The sequence below is a fragment of the Schistocerca gregaria genome, chromosome 9, assembly GCF_023897955.1.
Source record: "Schistocerca gregaria isolate iqSchGreg1 chromosome 9, iqSchGreg1.2, whole genome shotgun sequence".
In the NCBI taxonomy this organism is placed as follows: Eukaryota; Metazoa; Arthropoda; class Insecta; order Orthoptera; family Acrididae; genus Schistocerca; species Schistocerca gregaria.
Genome location: NC_064928.1, coordinates 101321203 through 101346761, shown reverse-complemented (window position 1 = coordinate 101346761; position 25559 = coordinate 101321203). Strand labels below are relative to the sequence as shown.

Genomic DNA, 25559 nt, shown 5'->3' with positions numbered 1-25559 from the left:
TAGGTAAACCAAATGGAATAGGAATGTGATCTCTTAATTATGTTCTACAACTTATAAGCAGGACACTCTATCGTTGTGTGTAATTACAGGCTGGCTTGTGAGAAACAAATGTTTTTATAGTGGATAGTACGCCACTGCCAGCAGTGAGAAAGAGATGGCACACATGTCATTCACTTTAGGACTGTCCACTGTTTCAGTAGTAATGGAACAGTGGACAAAAGCATATCCTGTGTGACACACAGAACCTTTGTCCTAAGTGCTGGGTCTGTTATTGCAACACAGTAGATTTTAATCTAAGTCTACATCTATACTCTGCAAGCCATCCTACTATGTGTGACAGATGTTACTTATGGTACTAATATTTTGCCCCCCCCCCCCTCCCCGCCCCCTCCCATTCCTTGTCCCACTTGTGGATAGCACCTGAAAAGAATGACTGTCAGGAAACATCCGTATGAGATCCGATTCATCTGCCTTTCTTCTTCTTGTCACTTCTATGAAATGTATGTGGCAGGATGTAATAACATATCTAACTCTTTCCAGAATGTACTATTTCAGAATGTCACTAGTAAAACTCTCTGTAATGCACAATGTGTCTTTTGTAGAATCTACCACTGGAGCTTGGTAGCTCTCTCCATAACTCTCTTTTGCACTGCAGACAATCACCTACTAAAAGTTCTCCCACCTATAATTATGCACATCAGTCCTGTGGCCATTCTTGAACACAGGAATGACTTGTGCTTTTTTCAGTCACTACTCGAGCGACCTATGATAAACTACTGCTAGGAAATGAACAGGTTCTTTTACATATTTTATACAGAACATCACGGGCATCTCGTCTGGTCCAGATGACATTTCACTATTGAGCAATTTTAGTTGATTTTCTGTTTTCTCAGTCACTTATGGCAATATCATCCATTTCAGCTGTTGTGTAATTACTGAAAGGAAGAGCTATATTATGATCTCCTGTGGTGAAAGAATTGTGGAATATTGAATTTAATATTCCTTACTTCTCTCTGTCATCTTCCGGTTTGAAGCAATTATGGCCACTGAGCAGCTGAATTGATTATTTTATTACTCTTACTGGCCTTATCTAAAGCTCTTGGGCTTTATAGTCAGATTGTTTGGCGAACTATTTCTTTCAAATGCATTCAAACCTTGCATTTCTCTCCTTATTCAGTGCTTGTGGTTTCACACAGGCTGAACAGCATTTTTAAAAAATTTTCTCAGCTTATGCACCTTGTCTTCATCCTTAGAGTGCAGATCCAAGCCACAGTACAATCCTGGGATGAGTTACAACTTTCAGAACAACAGGAAGTGTTCTTAAAAAAAACTCTACCAGGTCCTGATGAAATAGCAAGGACACCTGATTACACTAAGGATGATCATCAGGAGCTATGCATGAGCCACACATCAGTTTGTTCACTATCTACACACGATTTTTTTTTTTGCAAATATCCATTTAAATGAAATAGAAAATGTTAACCTTTGATTTTTTCTAAATAAATGATTTTTCCTCTTTAAACTCAGTGTACAAGGATGATTTGATAGGTCTGGTAAATTTACATGAAAGAATGTAACATTTTTGTTGTACATACATACTGCAAGGACTATATAAAGAATTTCAGTGGTGTACAGAACATGTTTCATAGTTGACAGATATCTGAATTTGTCAGTGTGTTGACTGTGGTTGAAAATAAATAAATAAAACACACACACACACACACACACACACACACACACACACACACACACACACAGAATTTTTAGCTTTCGCAGACACAAAATTCAAGCTTTAGAGGGAAGGAGAGGGAAAGACGAAAGGATGTGGGTTTTAAGGGAGAGGGTAAGGAGTCATTCCAATCCCGGTAGCGAAAAGACTTACCTTAGGGGGAAAAAAAGACAGGTATACACTCGCGCACTCCCATTACCCACCAGGCCTCAACCTTCACTAATTTCAAGTTGCTGCAGCTCATACCTCACCTGACATTCAACAACATCTTTGCCCCTGTACTTCCACGTTGACTGACATCTCTGCCCAAATTCTTTGCCTTTACGTATGTCTGCTTGTGTGTATATGTGTGGATGGATATGTGTGTGTGTGTGAGCGTATACCTGTCCTTTTTCCCCCTAAGGTAAGTCTTACTACTCCCAGGATTGGAATGAGTCCTTACCCTCTCCCTTAAAACCCACATTCTTTCATCTTTCCCTCTCCTTCCCTCTTTCCTGATGAAGCAACCGTGGGTTACGAAAGCTTGAATTTTTTGTGTGTGTTTGTGTTTGTTTGTGTGTTTATCAACATACCAATGCTTTCGTTTGGTAAGTCACATCATCTTTGTATATATATATATATATATATATATATATATATATATATATATATATATATATATATATATATATATATATATATAGCCTTTAAATATGTCGCTTGTGTCTGTATATGTGCGGATGGATATGTGTGTGTGTGTGTGTGTGTGCGTGTGCGAGTGTACACCTGTCCTTTTTGTCCCCCTAGGGGAAGTCTTTCCGCTCCCGGGATTGGAATGACTCCTTAACCTCTACGTTAAAACCCACATCCTTTCGTCTTTCCCTCTTTCCTGAAGAAGCAACCATCGGTTGCGAAAGCTAGTAATTCTGTGTGTGTGTTTGTGTGTTTTGTTCATTGTGCCTGTCTGCCAGCACTTTCCCGCTTGGTGTGTGTGTATATATATATATATATATATATATATATATATATATATAATCAAGCGGGAAAGTGCCGGCAGACAGGTACAATGAACAAAACACACAAACACACACACAGAATTACTAGCTTTCGCAACCAATGGTTGTTTCTTCAGGAAGGAGAGGGAAAGACGAAAGGATGTGGGTTTTAAGGGAGAGGGTAAGGAGTCATTCCAATCCCGGGAGCAGAAAGACTTCTCTTAGGGGGAAAAAAAGGACAGGTGTACACTCGCACACACACATATCCATCCGCACATACACAGACACAAGCAGACATATTTAAAGGCAAAGAGTAAGAGCAGAGGTGTCAGTTGAGGCGGAAGTAAAGAGGGAAAGAAGTTGTTGAAAGACAGGTGAGTTCTGAGCGGCGGCAACTTGAAATTAGCAGAGGTTGAGGCCTGGCGGATATCGAGAAGAGAGGATATACTAAAGGGCGAGTTCCCATCTCTGGAGTTCGGATAGGTTGGTGTTGGTGGGAAGTATCCAGATAACTCGGACGGCGTAACACTGTGCCATGATGTGGTGGCTGTGCACCAAGGCATGTTTAGCCACAGGGTGATCCTCATTACCAACAAACAATGTCTGCCTGTGTCCATTCATGCGAATGGACAGTTTGTTGCTGGTCATTCCCACAGAACGTATCTCTGCCTACGTAGATCAACACCTTCACCCATCTCATGCAGTCTCCCATCCTTCATCAAAGACACCAACCACTTTCTGGAACGCCTGGAATCTGTACCCAGTCTGTTACCCCCAGAAACCATCCTTGTAACCATTGATGCCACTTCCCTATACATGAATATCCCGCACGTCCAGGGCCTCGCTGCAATGGAGCACTTCCGTTCACGCCGATCACCTGCCACCCTACGTAAAACCTCTTTCCTCGTCACCTTGGCCAGCTTCATCGTGACCCACAACTTTTTCACTTTTGAAGGCTAGACATACCAACAATTAAAGGGAACAGCCATGGGTACCAGGATGGCCCCTTCATTTGCCAACCTATTTATGGGTCGCTTAGAGGAAGCCTTCTTGGTTACCCAAGCCTGCCAACCCAAAGTTTGGTACAGATTTATTGATGACATCTTCATGATCTGGACTCACAGTGAAGAACAACTCCAGAATTTCCTTTCCAACCTCAACTCCTTTGGTTCCATCAGATTCACCTGGTCCTACTCCAAATCCCATGCCACTTTCCTAGACGTTGACCTCCTTCTGTCCAATGGCCAGCTACACACATCCGTCCACATCAAACCCACCAACAAGCAACAGTACCTCCATTATGACAGCTGCCACCCATTCCATATCAAACGGTCCCTTCCCTACAGCCTAGGCCTTCGTGGCAAACGAATCTGCTCCAGTCCTGAATCCCTTGACCATTACACCAACAACCTGAAAACAGCTTTCGCATCCCGCAACTACCCTCCCGACCTGGTACAGAAGCAGATAACCAGAGCCACTTCCTCATCCCCTCAAACCCAGAACCTCTCACAGAAGAACCCCAAAAGTGCCCCACTTGTGTCAGAATACTTCCCGGGACTGGATCAGACCTTGAATGTGGCTCTCCAGCAGGGATACGACTTCCTAAAATCCTGCCCCGAAATGAGATCCATCCTTCATGAAATCCTCCCCACTCCACCAAGAGTGTCTTTCCGCCGTCCACCTAACCTTCGTAACCTCTTGGTTCATCCCTATGAAATCCCCAAACCACCTTCCCTACCCTCTGGCTCCTACCCTTGCAACCGCCCCCGGTGTAAAACCTGTCCTATGCACCCTCCCACCACCACCTACTCCAGTCCTGTAACCCGGAAGGTGTACATGATCAAAGGGAGAGCCACATGTGAAAGCACCCACGTGATTTACCACCAACACCAACCTATCCGAACTCCAGAGATGGGAGCTCGCCCTTCAGTATATCCTCTCTTCTCGATATCCGCCGGGCCTCAACCTCCGCTAATTTCAAGTTGCCGCCGCTCATACCTCACCTGTCTTTCAACAACTTCTTTGCCTCTGTACTTCCGCCTCAACTGACATCTCTGCCCTTACTCTTTGCCTGCTTGTGTCTGTGTATGTGCGGATGGATATGTGTGTGTGTGTGTGTGTGTGTGTGTGTGCACCTGTCCTTTTTTTCCCCCTAAGGGAAGTCTTTCCGCTCCCGGGATTGGAATGACTCCTTACCCTCTCCCTTAAAACCCACATCCTTTCGTCTTTCCCTCTCCTTCCTGAAGAAGCAACCATCGGTTGCGAAAGCTAGTAATTCTGTGTGTGTGTTTGTGTGTTTTGTTCATTGTGCCTGTCTGCCGGCGCTTTCCCGCTTGGTAAGTCTTGGAATCTTTGTTTTTAATTTATTTTTCCCATGTGGAAGTTTCTTTCTATTTTATTTACATCATCATTAATTTGAACCCAACAATTACGTTTGTTACTGTCTCTGTTGCATTTCGAAATCTTCTCTATCATCTTACTTTCTCTTTTCGTTTGTACAAGTAGTTTCACTTTGTATTCATCTTCCCTTTTTCCGTAATCTACCATACATTTTATCCTGCCTAATTATACTCAATAATACGTAATTTACTTACAAACCATAACCTAACAATTTTTAACGCTTTCAACATAACCGCTGCTATAAAATCCACTGTTCCAAGTTTACAAACATTTCGTGTAAATTCGTGAATACTATTTCACAGCTTCAGTTCCTTTCACCCATTAAACAACCATCTCAGTTATTTCCAACAACTTTCGTTTTATTTCCATTCCCGTTTTTCCCAACCGCTCAGTTTTTGGCAGCTTCCCACAGGTTTACACGTTATTATTTCTTCATCAAACAAAAATTTTTTTCGAATTTTATTTTTTCGGAAATTATTTTTCCGAACCTTTTTTTGTTTCGAAACTTTTTCGAAAAATTTTTTTCGAAATTTTCTTGAATTTCCCCACCCTTTATCGTGATCTGGAGACAACATAACTACCTAACCTGTGTACCCATTGTTGTTCACCAACCTAAGTTCAACACAGGATCAACATAGCTCATCTCAAACCAACACTTTTTCGACTTTTTTCACACCTTTATCTCTCCTTTTTAAATTTCTATTTACTTTCACTTTAACCTCATATTACCCTTTCCACCTTCTAATACCATGTCAACCTCACAACATCCCTACAACGCCCCCATTAAATTTTATTTACATTCCCTCCGCAAACATGCCTTCACCCTAGCCAGATTCCGCTCCCATATTTTATTTACTCAGGCTTCTCTGACATTTGGCATTACTCCCAAAGGCCTCACACTTAAAGTTCCCATCTCTGGCTGCAATCCTTCTTTCCATCAGTCCTTATACCAGTTCCAAACAGCACAATCCATAGCCCTCACCCGCCTAATCCTTCACCTATACATCGACTCGGCCAATGAACACACCCGTCAACTCCTATCCCAAATCAAAGTCCTCAATCTTTCCTCTCCCACATCCACACCGGCTGTACATAGCATCCTTTTACAGGCCAACCACAAATTAGAACAGCATGCCACCCTCCACCTCAAAAAACTATCCAATCTCCTGGTTTCGCACCTCCGGAAAGGCAACTCACTCACCCTCCACAACCTTTCCAACAAACCTCAACCTCCTCTCATTGCACACAGACCCAGTCTCTCCCATCTACTCAATCTCCCACTTTCAGCTCCACTCCTCCCCAACACCTCAAAATTCTAGTCAACACAATCTGGAACCACAACACCCCAATTCAGTAGTTAACCTTTCCTCCAAACCCCACTCCCAATCCGAAACCTCTGTCCTATCCAAAGGCCTAACCTTCAGTCCCACTCCCAGGTTCAACCAAACTGCCCTTGTCAAAGATTTACTGTCCTACACTCGTAGTCTCTGCTGGAAATATCACTTTGCCACGAAGAAAAATAATCCTGATCCCACTCCTAATGATCCAACTCCCCAAGACACTATCCAAATTGAACCCTGCCTGCAACAGTTCCGTCCTCCATCACAACGGGACCCACCTCCTCTTCCTCAAAATCACCCTCTCCAAACCTTCCAGGAATTTCTCACTTCCAGCCTTGCCTCTCAATCTTTCTTGAAAAACCTTAATCCTACTCCCAACATCACCACAGCCGAAGCCCAGGCTATCCGTGATCTGAAAGCTGAGCGATCCATCATCATTCTTTCGGCTGACAAAGGTTCCACGACCGTGATACTTGATCGTTGGGAGTATGTGGCTGAGGGACTGTGTCAGCTTTCAGACAACTCTACATACAAAGTTTGCCAAGGTAATCCCATTCCTGATGTCCAGGCGGAACTTCAAGGAATCCTCATAACCTTAGGCCCCCTACAAAACCTTTCACCTGACTCCATCAAACTCCTGACCCCACCAACACCTCGCACTCCTACCTTCTACCTACTTCCTAAAATTCACAAACCCAAACATTCTAGCCGCCCCATTGTAGCTGGTTACCAAGCCCCCACAGAACGTATCTCTGCCTACGTAGATCAACACCTTCAACCCATTACATGCAGTCTCCCATCCTTCATCAAAGACACCAACCACTTTCTGGAACGCCTGGAATCTGTACCCAGTCTGTTACCCCCGGAAACCATCCTTGTAACCATTGATGCCACTTCCCTATACACGAATATCCCGCACGTCCAGGGCCTCGCTGCAATGGAGCACTTCCTTTCACGCCGATCACCTGCCACCCTACGTAAAACCTCTTTCCTCGTCACCTTGGCCAGCTTCATCGTGACCCACAACTTCTTCACTTTTGAAGGCCAGACATACCAACAATTAAAGGGAACAGCCATGGGTACCAGGATGGCCCCTTCATATGCCAACCTATTTATGGGTCGCTTAGAGGAAGCCTTCTTGGTTACCCAAGTCTGCCAACCCAAAGTTTGGTACAGATTTATTGATGATATCTTCGTGATCTGGACTCACAGTGAAGAACAACTCCAGAATTTCCTCTCCAACCTCAACCATTACATTAACAACCTGAAAACAGATTTCGCATCCCGCAACTACCCTCCCGACCTGGTACAGAAGCAGATAACCAGAGCCACTTCCTCATCCCCTCAAACCCAGAACCTCTCACAGAAGAACCCCAAAAGTGCCCCACTTGTGACAGAATACTTCCCGGGACTGGATCAGACCTTGAATGTGGCTCTCCAGCAGGGATACGACTTCCTAAAATCCTGCCCCGAAATGAGATCCATCCTTCATGAAATCCTCCCCACTCCACCAAGAGTGTCTTTCTGCTGTCCACCTAACCTTCGTAACCTCTTGGTTCATCCCTATGAAATCCCCAAACCACCTTCCCTACCCTCTGGCTCTTACCCTTGCAACCGCCCCCGGTGTAAAACCTGTCCTATGCACCCTCCCACCACCACCTACTCCAGTCCTGTAACCCGGAAGGTGTACACGATCAAAGGGAGAGCCACGTGTGAAAGCACCCACGTGATTTACCAACTGACCTGCCTGCACTGTGACGCTTTCTATGTCGGAATGACCAGCAACAAACTGTCCATTCGCATGAATGGACACAGGCAGACAATGTTTGTTGGTAATGAGGATCACCCTGTGGCTAAACATGCCTTGGTGCACGGCCAGCACATCTTGGCACAGTGTTACGCCCTCGGAGTTATCTGGATACTTCCCACCAACACCAACCTATCCGAACTCCGGAGATGGGAACTCGCCCTTCAGTATATCCTCTCTTCTCAATATCCGCCAGGCCTCAACCTCCACTAATTTCAAGTTGCCGCCGCTCATACCTCACCTGTCTTTCAACAACTTCTTTGCCTCTGTACTTCCGCCTCGACTGACATCTCTGCCCTTACTCTTTGCCTTTAAATATGTCTGCTTGTGTCTGTGTATGTGCGGATGGATATGTGTGTGTGCGAGTGTACACCTGTCCTTTTTTTCCCCCTAAGGGAAGTCTTTCTGCTCCCGGGATTGGAATGACTCCTTACCCTCTCCCTTAAAACCCACATCCTTTCGTCTTTCCCTCTCCTTCCTGAAGAAGCAACCATCGGTTGCGAAAGCTAGTAATTGTGTGTGTGTGTGTTTGTGTGTTTTGTTCATTGTGCCTGTCTGCCGGCGCTTTCCCGCTTGGTAAGTCTTGGAATCTTTGTTTTTAATATGAAGTTTCTTTATATATATATATATATATATATATATATATATATATATATATATATATATATATATATATATATACCCTCCTCTCACATATATATATACCCTCCTCTCTCTCACACACACACACACACACACACACACACACACACACACACACACACACACACACATTTTTTATATATATACATCTCCCCCTCACACACACACACACACACACACACACACACACATTTTTTAAAACCAAGGAACCTAATGATTTTTGTAATTTTTCTGCCCTCTCAGAGTTTTAACAAGGAACTTTTCCACGATTGAGGATGTCACTCTTGTAGCATCTGCCACCAGATTTGAATGAACATCTCCAGAACACTCTTATGTGAAATCTAAGCCAGCATGAAATATGCCAAGAGTGTCATCTGAGAGTAAAGAGTCTGTGTGCCTGTTTACATACAATATATTTAGTGGTGAGAGCTAATAATCAGTCAGTGCACTAGATATTGATCCTCTGCATCTGCTTCCAAATCTGACAACAATTTTCTAGAATTGAGACTTTCCTATGTACAACTACAGCATCCATAAGCAGCTTCATGGAGCTGTAGACACTATGCACCAGGTTATAATGGAGAGCCTTCATGATGGACAGGCTGGTTTTGTCTGCTTCCGTCGTTTTTTTGGAACTTTTAAGGAAGAGAGAAACCAGAACATATGAATGAAAAATGGAAAGTTAAACCTATCCGAAGAAGTTTCAGGCTTACTGTCAGTCATCACTAACTACGATACATGATATATCAACTGGGCTCCTGCTGTCATCTTCAGGTGAGCCATCAATGACTGAAGAAGACATTGCCTGTCTGGTAATCTATTAACACATTCACAAGCTCATTCAATTTTAACAATCCACCCATTAATTTAAATTATTCTGTCTTAAAAAGTTGTATAAATTACATATAGAGATTGGCAGAGTGCAGCAGTAATAATTTTATGTGAAGTCATCAAATATAAAGGCTATAATGAAAGACTGATAAATAGTTAAAGATGATAATGGCATATATATATATATATATATATATATATATATATATATATATATATATATATATATATATACAGAGATATAGAGATAGAGAGAAGCAGAATATCTGCCGAAACAGCTAGTATTAGAAATGAGTGGAAAAGGAATACATGGAAAGTTTTAGAAAATCAGGCACAAATGGGGAAAATGATATGAGAAATGTTGAACAAGGTTATAATGAATTTAAAAATAAATTGCTGACAGGGTATCCCCAAGAAAACTGTGTTGTGGCCTCTTTAAGAAAGCTGACTTACTTATGACCACTTTCCATCTTGGTTAACAGTTCATCACTGCACACCATGAAAGTAATGACATCTACCATAATCACAACACAAGAATGATGGGTGACCTTCATTGTGCTTTAAAGAATTTAATTCTGTTTCACAATGAAGTATTATTAAAATCTTCAACTCCCTGCTAAAAAGCATTGAAAGCTTACAACCTAACCATATATTATAAAAAAATTATTCTTTAGATGAATTTTTGAGGAGAGACAGTAGTTTCTTTACTTGTTTGATGTCGCTTTAGATTTTGAACTTTTACACAGCAGATGAAAATCTTTGCACTGCTCCAAATTTTACAGTGCTTTATTTTATTTTTTAATTTTTTTTAACTCAGACGTTTGCATCAATCCTCTAAATGTTCAATGGAAGTTCCCTTATTCTATTTTCTATGTAATTTTTATCTTGAACGATTCCACATAAAACACAAATGGATCAGTGGAATATGTACAGCTGTTAGTTAGAACCTCTTCTTATGTTTAAAATAATGTTAACATTGTTTTTAGATCTAGGTTAAAAATTGAGTAGTTATAATGATTGTGCAAAATGTATGCAGCAAATTGTGGTGATTATAATGTCTTGGAAGTAATTCAGCTATGTGTTCCATTCATAGTTTAACTGTTAGAGTATTCATTCCTTATCATGCACATTTTCCTTCCTATTTTATAGTCATCTTTCTCAACCCTCAAGTGGGTGCACTTATGTATAAAATGTGTCAACACAAAAAACTTTCTTGTACTATTCCAATGTTGTTTAAAAATTGTATGTCCATACCTATTCCTTAATTTTTGCTTCAGCTAACCCAGTGATAAATTGTGTTGTTAAACAGAATGTGTAGAATGTTTGTGTAGAATGTAGTTTATTCATCTCATAATATATAGTTACAAATCAAAGTTTTTGTACTGGAGACACTTCAAATTACTTTAAAAAAGGTTATAATAATTAACATACTTAAGCAGGCATTTCTGAATTTTTAGACATGAACAATTTAACGAAAACATATATAACACTTATGGTCATTTTGTAGCTTTTCAGTACAATTTATAAACATATTAACAATTTATTATACAATACATAATCTATATTGTTTCTTTTACTTTCAATTTGCCGAACTGTCCTGCACGAATTTCTCAATTGAATAATAATATTTTTCCACTAGTGTATTAAATAAGTGTTTTTAGTTGGTCAAACTCCATATTTAGCAATTTGTGTTATTTAATTTATTGTAAATTTTTAATCCCATGTACAATAGAGTTTCAGTGTAAAGTTTTAAATCTTGAGAGAGAAGTTGGAAACTGTTGTCTGTGATGAGTACTGTAATTGTGGTCGAAATGAAAATTATCAAGTGAGTTTTGGTTTTTATATATGAAAATACAAATTTGGTTGATGTACAAATGATTGGCAGTAATATAAAATAAACAATGACCAAGGCAAAAAAAAATTACAATCTGTGCAAGAAAAGATTCATATTTTGACTAAGAAGCACACTCCCACAATGAGGCAGCTATGAATGAGCCAATTAATAACTGAATAAGCGATTGACTGGGATATGATGCAGCTGCACTGTTTAATGCCTCAAGTGGGTCATTATTGTGTGGTATCACTTACATGTGGCAAAAGAGTGATATAATGAAAGTTTATTATATTGTTGTTTAATTAAATGTCAATTTAGCTCATTTAACATAAGTTTATTTTAAACTGCAATTTTGCTCATACAGGTTTACCTTGGTAACATAAAGACAGCTATTGTTTACGTGTATACAAAATATGCCATGCACCTGCTTGATGGTAAAAAAATCCTAAACATGAAAATTGTAGGAACTGTAAGTAACTGATTTTAAAAAAATATCTTTTTGTTGTACCTTTCTACAACTCACCATCTCTGCTATATGGTGAATAGCAACTCTCCTTTTCATTATGTTATTACAGTAGTAGAATGAAATTTCCACTGTGCAGTGAAATGTGTGCTGATAAGAAACTTCCTGGCAGAGTAAAAGTATATCAGACAGAGACTCTTACTTGGGACCTTTGCCTTTCGTGGGCGAGTGCTATACTGACAGAGCTAGCTAAGCACAACTCGCCACCCATCCTTACAGCTTTACTTTTGCCAGTACCTTGCCGGCTGCCTTCGAAATTCCACAGAAGTCCTCCCGTGGAACTTGCGGGTCTATCACTTCTGGAAGAAAGAGTACTGCAGAGACATGGCTTAGCCACAGTCTGGGAGATGTTTCAAGAACCATTTCCCAGTATGTGACTACGTTGTGTCTCCACAATATCATTTCTGTCAGAAGTGCTAGTCTTGCAAGTTTCAGAGGGGAACTTCTGTGAAGTTTGGAAGGCAGCAGATGAGTTACTGGTGGAAGTAAAGCTGTGAGGACAGTTGTGCTTGGATAGCTCTGTCAATATAGCACTTGCTCACAAAAGGAAAAAGTCCCGAGTTTGAGTCTCAGTCCAGCACAGTTTTGATCTACCGGGAAGTTTCGAAGTCAGTGGCAGCTAATATGAAGACAGAGAGGAATGGAAGTAGAAAACTGAAAGGATAATGGACACACAACAAAATTATAACTAAATGATGTATAACAGTATAAAATACGCCAAAATATGAAGAGGTTGATAAGATCCATCAGATAACATAGTTCGTTTGTAAAATTATTGTAAGTGGCAGTTTAGATGTTTGTGTTAGTATGGTTTCAGATGTAGATCTACTGTAGGTATGATGGAATCATTCTATGAGATAGTATTTAGCTACAGTATAAATCCATATTTTCATGCATACTTATACAATTATTTTTGTAGTAAATTGTGACACTTCTGCTACTTTTAGTAAAGACAAGAAAGTTGACAATGGCTGGGAGAGTGATTTGCTGAACCCACACTTCTCCATACCCTATCCATTGATGGCACTAGCAGAGATGGGTGTGGTGGTCAGTCAACCGTGACTGGCCATCAGGGCCAGAATGCAGAGCTTTGCTTTGTTTTGCTTGGTAGTTTCTGGCTGGCTCTTTCCTTTTGTGCAATAACAACACTGTATTATAGGAGCACATCCACATCTGTAACTACCGGTAAGCACATCTCGATGCAACACGGAGGACCTGGGTTCAATTCCTGGCATTACTAGGAATTTTTCCCTGATGGAAGGACTGGACTGAGTGCACTCAGCCTCATGATGCCAACTGAAGAGTACTTGAGGTAGAAGTTGCAGCTCCATGGGCTGGCGAACTGATAAAGGCTGGGAGAGTGGTGTGCTGACCCTACTGTCACATATTTAAAAATGCAATGCCTGAAAGGCAGCAGAACAGCAGCCAGAATGAATAAGTTTTCTAGAAAGTACTCAGAGTACAAAGGGGATGATACGGGAAGGGTGTCGGTTTGGGCATCAGCTGGAAGCATTATGTAGACTCATGAGGTATCACATGAGCTCACATGAAGAGCCATGAGTCACGGTGACTATATATAGTCACACACGAGACCCTGCAAGGTTGAGCAAGTGCCAGTGTGGAAGGAACAGCGTGGCCTACCGCACAGTATGAAAGGCAGAGATGGTGGTGTCTGAAAGAACGACTTCAGTTCAGATTGCTGTCCATAAGGGACATCTGTGCAGGTCAGGCCCATGACTTGGACTTGTAGTATTCACTCTGGCTCTGCTCACATTCACACCTCCCTCCAGGGGATTTTTGGACAATCAGAAATAATGTACATTCTTTCAGTTTTGCTCAGATGAGCATTAAAGATTGTAATTATTCAGGTCTTGCCTATTTGTCCCTATATTTCCCGCCTGAGTTCCATAGCCCCTTCAAAATATTCAGTTAATCTTCTCCACATTAGCTGACTCAGATTCCTATGTCATTAAGTGTCGAGACTACTTGCTGGACAAGACGCCGTGTCCTCCCATACTGCATGTGAATGAAGTCTTATGGCAGAGAACAACAGGCAGCTGATCTGTTCTGAATGGTGTGACAGGGCCAGTAGATGGAGTTTGTTTTTATTGTAGGAACACAGAGAAAAACAAGGCATTTACTCAAATATATTTCATATTAAGTATTTTTATGAGAACAGTAACTTAATATTCTACTGGTGTGGAGTAAAATGAAAAATGAAATAGTTTTGCATTTTGAAACAACAGTATTCATGTATGATAATTCTGTTCAGTTGTGAACATGATGTGTGTCATGTGGTGTTTGATTAGAACTGAAACATGAGAAGAGATGTTATGTTCTCAGATTTAATTTTAGTGAAGATATTGAAGATCACTTCTATGCAGCAAGCAATATGTGCTCAAAAAAACAGAACAGAACAGAATGTCTCCCAAGAATATAGTTATCATTGTGTCCAACTCCTTTTAATTCATATTTACTTACCTTAATATTTTACTGATGCTGTGTCCCTGGTAGATGATGTGATTATTACCTATTTGTGTATAGCATTATTGGCTAACATCAACAGCAACTAGTAAATTTATGTTCTGAATGTCAACATTTTTCTTAAAATGTTCAACCCTCAAATACATTTTTCATTAATGCTATTTCGCAATATGTTCTGTGCAGAGTATCCATATGACATTAAATATCATATATAATTTTTTTTGTTTCTCTTTCTTTTTTCCAGTGAAAGCTGTACCCAAAATCGTATGTGTAAGTGTTTTAATTGTGCCTATGTGCAACTTAACATATCATGATCTTTTTCAATAGCACTAAAGACATAGTCAGAAAACAAATACCACAGTGCTCTCACCCTTGTGAAAACCTTTCAGTTTGACCTCACTAACAGCAGCTTGAGTGTCAGTTTCATTTCTTTGTTGCTTTAGTCAGGAGTCAGGTTTATGGTTTAGTAATGAGTGGGGGGGGGGGGGGGGAGGGGGGATGGGAGGGGGGTGGTGTTAAGGTTTGTTACTTTCTCTTCCCCCCCCTCTCCCCTCCAAACTTGCTTTTAAAGTGTCATGTATAGCTCTTACTTTATGAATTAATAAAATGAAATACTTACATAAACTGTTTTAATATAATAATAATAATAATAATAATAATAATAATAATAGTAGTAGTAGTAGTAGTAGTAGTAGTAATAATAATTTCTTTACGTTAAAGATTATTTCGTTGCTTTAGAATAACATCCAAGAAATTGCAATCCAGAGAAGTGCAGCATTTGAAAGGCATTCTTCTGAAACTCTGAGTAGTATCAAGCCCCTCAGCAAGTATTTTGCAGGTTTTTAAGAGGGTGGGAACTGGAACTTATTTATGTCTACTTACAAGTCACCACTCATCTATCAAAATATTAGAAATACTGCATAACCCATGTCTGTGCCCTCCACTACACACTGTCACAGGGGAATGTTTGAGCAGTACATATGTTATGCAGTGTATTTAAGAACTGTAATAGCAACAAACACTGTTTGTGAACACCGGTGTGTAGACTGTGGCTATGTAAGCATAGTCATTTCCTTCTATGTCCGTGTAGTGGAACGTCTTTCCCCTTCTGTCTTCCCACACACAACTTTCTGTGGTTTGGCAGCTGTAACTGTGGACTCATGAACTGTGTCAGATTTATTGTCGGCAGGACATGCAGTCAGCCTGTGAATACACGCCTCTGCCCAGGTGGAATGTTCTCTGCAGCTGGTGAGGCCACAAGCCAATCCCTGTGGTAGGCTCTCACGCTAGCAAGTGAAATGTATTCTCTGTTAAATGTAGATTGTAATTCATAGAATTTCTTGTAATTTTTGAGACCTGCTTTTCATTCTTTGGGAGTTAGCTGTGAATTTTGGAAATTGATATGCATTATTTGATCAAAACTACAGTATCTTGGCACCTATTGTGGACATTATTATGCAGTGTGTCCACCATTCACCTTTAGATGACTTGAACTCTGCTGGGTTACTTTCAATGTCTGTGGAGGAATGACAGAACTATTAATCCTCAAGAGTCAAAAAGCAGAGAAAGTAGTGATGTCAGACACTGGGGTCTGGAATGAAGCCGACATTATACTTCATGCCAGAAGTGCTTCACTGGATTCGGATTGGGCCTCTGTGTAGGCTAGTCCATTTCAGTACTGCTATTGCCCAGTGCACTGTCATACTGATAAAAATAACAATTTTCTCCTGTTCCTCTACTGTACACAGGACACAATGCTGTAAAATGTGTTCATATTTTTCTAAATTTAGCAATTTCAAAAGCATATTGTAGGGACCGCACCCCTACACTGTAACACCACCTCCTCCATACTTCACTGTTGACATTGCACATGATGACAGCTAATATTCTCCAGGCAATAGCCAAACCCCAGCTCTTCCATTGGGATGCCAAAGGGTATAGCATAATTCCAAATGACTCATTTCCAGTCATTCACATTTGCTCTTTACACCACCTCAAGCATCACTTAGGCATTGACTTCACAATTTCTGCATATGAGGAGCTGTTCAACCAATGTACCCCATTATTTTTAACTCCTTACACGCTGTAATTGTGCTGGTTGGACTGCTGGTAGCACTTTGGAACTCAAGAGTGAATTCCTATGCTAATATCACGTTTTTTTTTCCCCCCAACCACCCTTCAGAATGCTCGACAGTCTCTGTCAGGCAGTAAAAGAGGTCTGCTGTTGTTCCTTTGCATTTATACTTATGAATCACATATCACATCACCAACAGTCAACATGAGCAGCCTTAGAAGGGTTGAAATGCCCCTTATGGATTTGTTACTCAGGTGACATCTACATCTACTTCTACATACACCACAAGCAACCGTATGGTGCGTGGTAGAGGGTACTCTGTACCACATCCAGGAACTAGCCCATGTTCGAAGTCACTTATTTCTCCTAACCAACCCATTCTGGTGTTAATACTCTTCTACTGACAATACAATGCTCCCTTCCTCCTTTTATAATGGCAGGTCCACTTTACATGTCATGTAGTGGTCAATTCTGCATTATGTAAGGGTATCTGGATACTTTTGACCAGCCAGTGTCCATAAAAGTATAAATGCTTATAATAAAATATTTGTTGATGGGGTTCATGATCCCATGATGCATTTTGCTCTGCCTGTGAATTTGTGCTTGCTTTAAGCAACAAAAATCTGAATTGACTCCACACCCAATCTTCCAGCAGCATAAAAATCAGAAGTGGTCTTGGGGAAAAGAAGCCATGGCTTACTGCAAAAGAAGACTGCAAAGTTAAGAGGTGGTCTCTGGCAATTGAAGGAGATGATGAAATACCAGAGGGCTCTGTTACTTGATAAGAGAATTTTTTCACTTTCTACATCTACCCAATAAATCTCACAGATGCTGAGTAGGATTTAGGTCGTGGTAAATGGGCAGGCCAATCCCTTTGCCAAATATTCTCTCATTCCGAGAGATCCTCCACCTCCATCGTTTGATGTGTTTACACCTTGACATCTACAAAATTGAAGGCAGAGTTGAATGCATCACTGAAAAGATCCACTGGTGGAAGGACTGTAGTGTCACAATCGTGTAGACTGGTGAGTGCACCATTTCCAAAGATTTGGAGGTCAGTACTCCCATGCAGCATTATGGTTCCCCACACCATAGCACCTGGACCACCAAAACAATCATGTTCGCCAATATTCCCACCTCTCACCATTCAGGGTGCATCCACAATAAGTACTCAGACTGAATCTGCTCTCATCTGAGGAGAGCACATGTCCCCACTCACTGTTGGTCCAGCCAGAGGGACACGACTTAGTGGTTGTCGGGCAAAGGGACCACCCCCTTGCAGTTGTCACACCACTGCTCTGTACAAGATTGTGCAGCTTGTGCTCGTGTAAAATGTGGTTGCAATTGCACTCGCTGTTTGACTTGGGTTCCTTCTTGCCTGTGGCACAATATAGTGGTCACCTGCAGCTGTTGTTGATTATAGCTGACCATCTCTCCTCTTTCAGGCAGCAGTGCCTGTTATTCAGAATGCTCGCCATTCACGTGAAACAATTCTACTAGCCATACCAAACTCCTGGGCTGAACTCATCACAAATTGTCCTCCATCAGCTATTGAGGTGATTTTTTCCCTATGAAGTCATCCAAATGTTGTCTCTGGACCATGCTGTAATGGAAACACTACCACAGTACCCTGTAACTGCTCACTGTCTTTGCCCATTCCTTCAACTTCCTTGGGTTGTGGGGCCAGCCCTGCCTGGTGTTATAGTCACACCGATCTTGTGCCAAGTGACGTCCAACTTTCTGTGCATGACTGGGAGATCTCTGGCAACCAACTCCTGCACTTTCATTCATTTACACTGAGTAATTAATATGTTATGTTTCTTCATCTAGCTTGCTTAAGTTTTGCAGAGCAGTGAAGTGATTCACAAATAAGGGTTGTGTATATAATTTATAAATATTTCATGCAAATTGGTTACAGTATGAAAAACTAAATCCACGGCCACTCTAAAAACAATTCCATTGCCACCTAATGGTGAATGACAGAAATCCTTGAAATCACCTATACATATTATAAATTAATGTTCCCAACTTATTTTTGTGCCAGTATGTGAAGGCTAATCTCTGCAACTATTGTAATGATTGACATATTGTTTTTACTAACATATGCACAGATTCATGTGAAAGATAGGAAAATCTACCTCATCCACAACTGATATGTATTTTTATTCATTTCCTAATGACCAGTTTCTACAGAATCTTGCTGTCATCATCAGGTCCTAGGGAAATATTTATTGAAACAAATATATGCCATCAATAAAATGAGAACAATTTAAGCTCACAGGAAATGACACCATGTTGGCTTGTTAACCACATAAAAAAAGAACATATAAAATATCCATTGCACTGACTCTGTGCCCAGGATTGAAGGTGAAAATGTAGAAAGTGCAGTCATGGCCCAAGCACATCACAGCAAAAACTGAGCCAGCAAGCAGCCTACAGCAGCGAGCCATGAAATGAATGGTCAGTAGGTGGCACATACGTGCACATATCGATACTTGACTTTCTTGCAGAAATACACTGGAGAATCAATAATTGACATTCTTACAAAATCTACATTGGAGAATTATTATACCACAGGATCCAAAATATACCACATGATGCATGGAGTATGTGACATTCACATAGGCCGTAATTTTAGACAAATACTGTCAGCTGTAATGTGAACAGGTAGAACACACGCTGTATCTAGAATACTGTGATGCACACCACAGTGGGGCTGACATAAATGAAGTATTACCTCACAGACTTGAAATACATGTATAAGCAAGACTATTCCTACAAGTCAAACAACTAGATCACCAGAAAATAGTCTGAGTGACAACAATCATGGACCATTTGTGTAATAGCTCGCTCTGCCATAGGCTACTTGCCCACTCAGGTTTTCCTATGATGTGCTTTTGCCATGAATGTACTCCTGAGTGCATAGTTGGTGCAATGGGTATTTTACACATCCTTTTTAATGTGGTTGACAAGCTAGTGTAGTACTGTTTCCTACGAGTCTAAACTGCTCTCATTGGTTTGGTAGCATGAATGCATATTAATAAGAATTATCTGAAGATCTGATGATGACAGCAAGATTCTGTTGAAACTGACCATTGTGAGTAGAATAAAAATAAGAAGCAATCGTGGCTGCAGAAGATTTTCCTATTCACCAGTGAGAAATAGCTTCTTAAAACATGTCCATTTGATCATCTGGGAGATTTGTGGGCATAGTAGATAGAAATAAGGCTATTAGCAGTAGAGGCAGGCTGGCATAAGCTATTGCTGCCAACAGGCAGGCACAAGCTACTGCCTACTAAGTGACTTTATCTTGTACCAAGTTGGTGCTGCAGCCAGGCAGACAAGTGGTGTGGAGGGTCACAGCTCCCATAACTGTGACGAGATGTCGTTCCCGACACCTATTAAATATGAAACAGATAACATTCGTGCCTCCCGAGAACTTTCCTGCTATGTGCTGCTTAAATCCAGTTTCCTAACACATCATTTGAATTTTAATCATATATGCAATGGCTTGTAAACAAAATCATTTCTATGCCAGACAAGTTGTCCAGCTCTATATACTTAGAACTACCCATGAGAAGCTGAAGTGAGTAACTGATTATAGAAATTTCCAGTGACCACTGTGCTTTAGTGGAAAATTCAAAAGTAACTGAACTAGTAAACCAGGTAATGCCTTGCAATTGCTAAATATGTGTCAGAATTGGATATATCTCCCAAAGGCCTTCTCCCCCCCTTTCTCTTCCATCTCCTTCTGTGTGCTCTCTTTGTTTATCTCCTCCTCCTCCTCCTCCTCCTCCTCCTCCTCCTCCTCCTCCTCCTCCCCCCTCCCCCCTCTCTTTCTATCCATCACCTCCTCTCCCTATCTCTCTCCATCTCCTCCTCCCTCCTGTGTGCATCTCCTCTTTACCCCTCTGTGTGTCCACCCCCACCCCTCTCTGCCCATTTCTTCTTCATCTGCAGCTCATGGTCTAGTGACTAGCATTGTCTGAGTCTGGATCACGGGGTCCTGGATTCAATTCCCAGTAAGGTTGGGGATTTTCTCTGCCTGGGAACAGGGTGTTTGTGTTATCATCATTTTGTCATCATCATTGGTGATAGTGGCTTAATTGAATTGAGAAAAAATTGGACTGTGTAAAAATTGGGACTTTGTATGGGCCATGATGACAATGCAGCTGAGCACCCCACAAACCAGTCATCATCATCATCATCATCATCATCATCATCATCATTTCTTCTGCTACCCTCTATCTGGCCTGGAGGCTTGTTAATTATTATAGCCAATGAAATATTGATTGGGAATTCAAATGGCTTACAATAAATGGGTAAATAAGTTGACATCATTGGTGTAGGGCATCTGAGGGACCTTACCAGTTGCCAGATCTGTGAACATGTTGTATTACAAAGTTTTAGAGAATTCAGATTACTTGGTAATATTCTAATTATAAGCTGTTAACCCATAAATACAACTTTCCTGTTTTCTGCAAAACCGACTGCAAGGCAGAAAACAGAACAGCACATGTATGCAATTTTCATTTAAAATTTTAAAACAATATGCGGCCTATATCTGTCCAAATGTTTATTAAAGTGTCATGTAAAATTAACGGTACATATGTCAAGAAATTTTGGTAACAATGTTAAACAGTGATTTGTCTTTCTATAGGAGTATAGATTACAATAAAAAGTATTTAGTAGTTGTAGTAATTATACTACTACTAACTGGAAACAACTTCAAAAATATATAAAATCTGCCACTATGAGGGCTGTATCTGAAATTATACTGCAATATAGAGAACCACTGTGGCAGCTGTACCCATCATCTTAAGTGAATAACAACAATGTAACAGCAAAGTAAGGCTATCACTGTGTACCTAAAATAGACAAACGCCCTATATAAAAATTGTGTACAGTTTGATAAGGACCTTAAATGCTGCATTATAAGCTTTTAATTTGAAAATTGCTCTAAAAGGCCCACACTACAGATTCAGCTTAAGAGGTCTATAGATTCTAAATATGTCTCTGCATTTATGCATCTTCACCAGCATGTTCACTGATGCCCTGTGCATTCATACATCTTCTACAACATGGTCACTGATGCCCTGCATATACAGTTTGGGGAATGGGGTGGGGGCTATGCACTACTGTGTCATCCCTGGTCTGTTTTGGCAATTTTGTCTTGTTTTAAAATTACATAGTGTTCTTTTATCATAGCCGTTATCTCTTAAAGGGAGTCATAGTTTTTGCAGTTCCACTTCAATTGACCTGTGTCACTATTTCTAGAGGATAGGATGAAACAGCATATGGCACTGGCCTTGTAGTAAATATACCACCCTGGTGAAGGCCCATTACTACAGAGGTGAAAACACTATCCCTGTAACAACATCACAGTGCAGTCACATGCACAGAACAGTTTTATGTCTTAAGAGGTGTGATCTTAAAAGCATTGCCCTGTTTATAGCACAATTACTATGTCAGGTGTCAGCTACATACCTTCTGCATCTGTTTGTGGATAGGACTATCATGTTTCAAATATCTTCAAATCTTCCTTTACACTCTTAGATACATACATGATCACTGTGCAGAGTGCAATTGCAGTACCAGCAAACTTCTGTTTGCTAACAGAATATCTATCAATACAAATACACATACACATGAACAATTCGATAAGTTTTTTCACTCAACAAAGATTTGATAAAAAATATTCACAAAATGCTTCATTATTGGGAAAAACCAAGTGCAATTAATAACTGGGAGCTTCCGTCTCAAAGGAAGATTTTTTTGCTTTCATTTTGCTTATTCAAACATGAGTGAGGCATTGTCAGGGCTACTCTAATTCAAACAAACACTTTTCATCCAGACAGGTTTTTATTGACTTCAAAATTTGACATTTACATTTGATAGGTAACAGAAAACATGCACACTGGCACGAATTATTAGATGCAAACTTAGCAATATTTTCTCAAAAATATTAAAGCCATAATATTTTGCTTTTATTTGTACTGAAAATTCTTTAAAATATAAAAAAAATGCACAGAAGCAGTGATCGGATTGAAAGATCTATATGCCACATAATTTATGTGTACATGTTTCATATTTTGTGCTCCACATTTTTGCCCAATATATTTGATTATTATTACTCTCAAAATTATGGTGGCTTCAAAAATGATTTTAAATATGACGTAAAAAGTATATAGAAAGTCCAATCCGAACACAAAAAGTACTGTGGATTGTTTTCTGTATGTTTTTTAAGGATTTGATGCAGTTGATATCTTCCTTTTCTTATCTTTTTAGCGGATGTGAGCTGAAACAACAGAAATGTTAGAATATTAACAGCACATCACACATAGGTAGGCAAGGTAAGAAAACGTGTACATGAACGCATTTCAAAAGTGAATGTTTGCTCTTTTCTTCAATATATAGCCTACTATTATCTTTTGAAAATTCAAAATAAAAAATTTAAAAATATAAAAAAGAGAAATATTTTTAATATAATTTCTTGATAAAAAATTGGGAATAATTAAGAGCAGTAAAAATGCACTTAAAGTTTCAGCCATCTGTATTAGCTGCTGAAATTATGGCATTCATATGCATTATAACTAATTCATGCCTGTTTGTCTATGACACAGTATACGTGTTAAAAGAGTGAAACTCAAACAAACTCAAAACACAAAATCAGGCACTGTGTGCTATTGCAGAGTAAACAAAAAGTGTGCATTAAACATAGGTCATTTAAATGAAACTGATAAACCAAGGCAAGACCAAAAATTAAAAAAGGTACAGAAACAATAAGTAGAACATGAAACAGATAAAAATCACAAAACAAAATAAAACACATAACAAAAACAAAACATACAAGGAGTATACAAAAACAAAACATACAAGAAGTATAATGTTTTACATAAGATTTGAAACAGATCTATACACTTTGGCTTCTCTAGACAACCATGTTCAATTCTAGAAAGACTATTGTAGCACAGATGGGAAGGCACTTGTGTTTCAGTAGATGTTTTGTATCACAAGAACCTCATTCCAACAGTGCAAAGTGAAGACTTGTTTACACTCAGTTCCTGATGTTGCATGCAGTGTTTATCTTTGTGATGACATAAGGAAATTTTTGCTTTGAACTATGAAAACTAAATCGGATATAGATGTAGTGAAGCAACATTCCTTTTCTCCAGTCACAGATGGAACTCAGATATTCTACAAGAGTTGTGAATTTGCAGGTTTTTGTTTTGGCAATGCCATTTAAAATGCTTGCCATTCTTCATGCTAATAGTGAAGTATTATGTACAAGAAGGAAGAGCATGTTCAGTGTATATAGCAAATTTTAATGTGTAACTGAATTAATCTCAGGCCACAGTCGTGTTGTGGGACAATGCAAAGCCCCCAAAGATTGCCAGTGATATACATACTAAAAATAACGTAAAATGTTATTGATTGGATTGAGGACATCTAGAAGGATTTCACAAACATTTATACATAGCATTGAAAGGAGTTTGCGATTCTGCCTTAGCCGTCTCGTCTCACCTTAGATATTGTTTATTTAGTAGTATTTTTTAAACAACGGTTTAGCCATTGCTATTTGTGTATGCTTCTCTTTATGCACTGTGTAACAATAAACATATTTACTTTTCTGTACAAATCATTCACATTGAGCACACTGCTAAATGTTTCAACATTAACTCTTGGGGAATAATCATTATTTGGCTATTTTTTCATTGAAATTGAAAATTTGTATCATGGAGTTTTCCCCAATTGTTTTGCATACAGAAATATCCCCCATTACAGTTGCTTATCATTTGTGTGAGAAGCTGGTTCTTAAGGGTATGATGCACACCTATCATTTAATCTTCTCCATGGAACAATGCTCTGTTACTTGCATTATCTATTGAAATCTCTGTATGGCTTTTATTAAGGGATTCTAATGAGTATTGCATAGCATCTGATGAATACAGTCTTTCCTTGGCAGCTACCCTATTGTATTTTCTTCATCTAAACCTAACACTTCCATAGAACACTAGATCATTTCTGAAAAGAAATGACTTGTAGTATTTTTTACATAATTCAGAAAAGTCAATGCTGATGTATGACTGGAAAAATTTGAAGGTGGGATACATTGAGAACAGCCAGGTTGCATCAAACAAAACTTCATGCATACACGCAACTGCTGTTTCCTGTCACATGCCGCACCACAGTCAACTCGTGACTGGGAGGCGAACAGGAGAAGCAAACATAAACAGAGAACATGGAAGCAGACTGTTCAACCTCCTCACCAGCTGGTGGGCGATGGCGTGTTTTCACTGGTGACCCCACGTGCTTCTGCTGGATGTGTACTATGAGGAAATGAGGTGGTGTCTGGGACCAATGCATGTATGGTGACGAGGAGAGGGTAGGGAGGATGGGAGAGGGATGTGAGAGAGGTGAGAGAAGTAATAGAGAGTCAGATTAAAGTAACCTGTGATGTGGTGTGATATACTGGAAGGCTGACATGCCATCACTTGCTCAGGTCTTCACATCTGACATCTGTCTTGATTTGTACAAAATTTCTTCAGATTTGTTCATGATGACTTGAATTTGCTTAAAAAGTTTAGGAGGAATTCAGTTCAGCACAAATATATTTGTTACTACTAATATGTGGTATAGCAAGTATCACAGCTACATATCATCTAATGTCATGGGCTATATGTATTATGTGGAAGTGCTGTATGTTTTCGGTTATGTTTTTTTTTCCTTGGTTTGGAGTGTCTGGATAAATATATCTTCATGTTAGTGTATATTTTGATGAGGACACTTCACTGCTGTCGTTATTTTGTTTATAAAGACATGTTGACTAGGAGAAAATAAAAATGTGGGAGAAGGCCTGCACAACGGAAAGTTAATTCACTTCGAGAGTCAAAAGTATAACACTGAGCCATTAGGAGACA

The 25559-nt window shown here is 39.8% G+C and overlaps 1 protein-coding gene across 2 annotated transcripts in view; it reads right to left on the bottom strand.

Annotated features, from left to right (window-relative positions):
• Positions 1-25559, bottom strand: part of LOC126291671 (uncharacterized) — a 244002-nt gene that overhangs the window by 58400 nt on the left and 160043 nt on the right. Inside the window, exon 6 of one of the 2 annotated variants that reach the window (XM_049985252.1) lies at positions 22482-22936. The exons of the other annotated variant lie outside the window; for it this stretch is intronic. Coding sequence (XP_049841209.1) covers positions 22923-22936 — 14 coding nt within the window. The 3' untranslated portion in view covers positions 22482-22922. Of the gene's footprint in view, positions 1-22481; positions 22937-25559 lie in introns of those variants that run through there. 2 annotated transcript variants of the gene reach the window in all.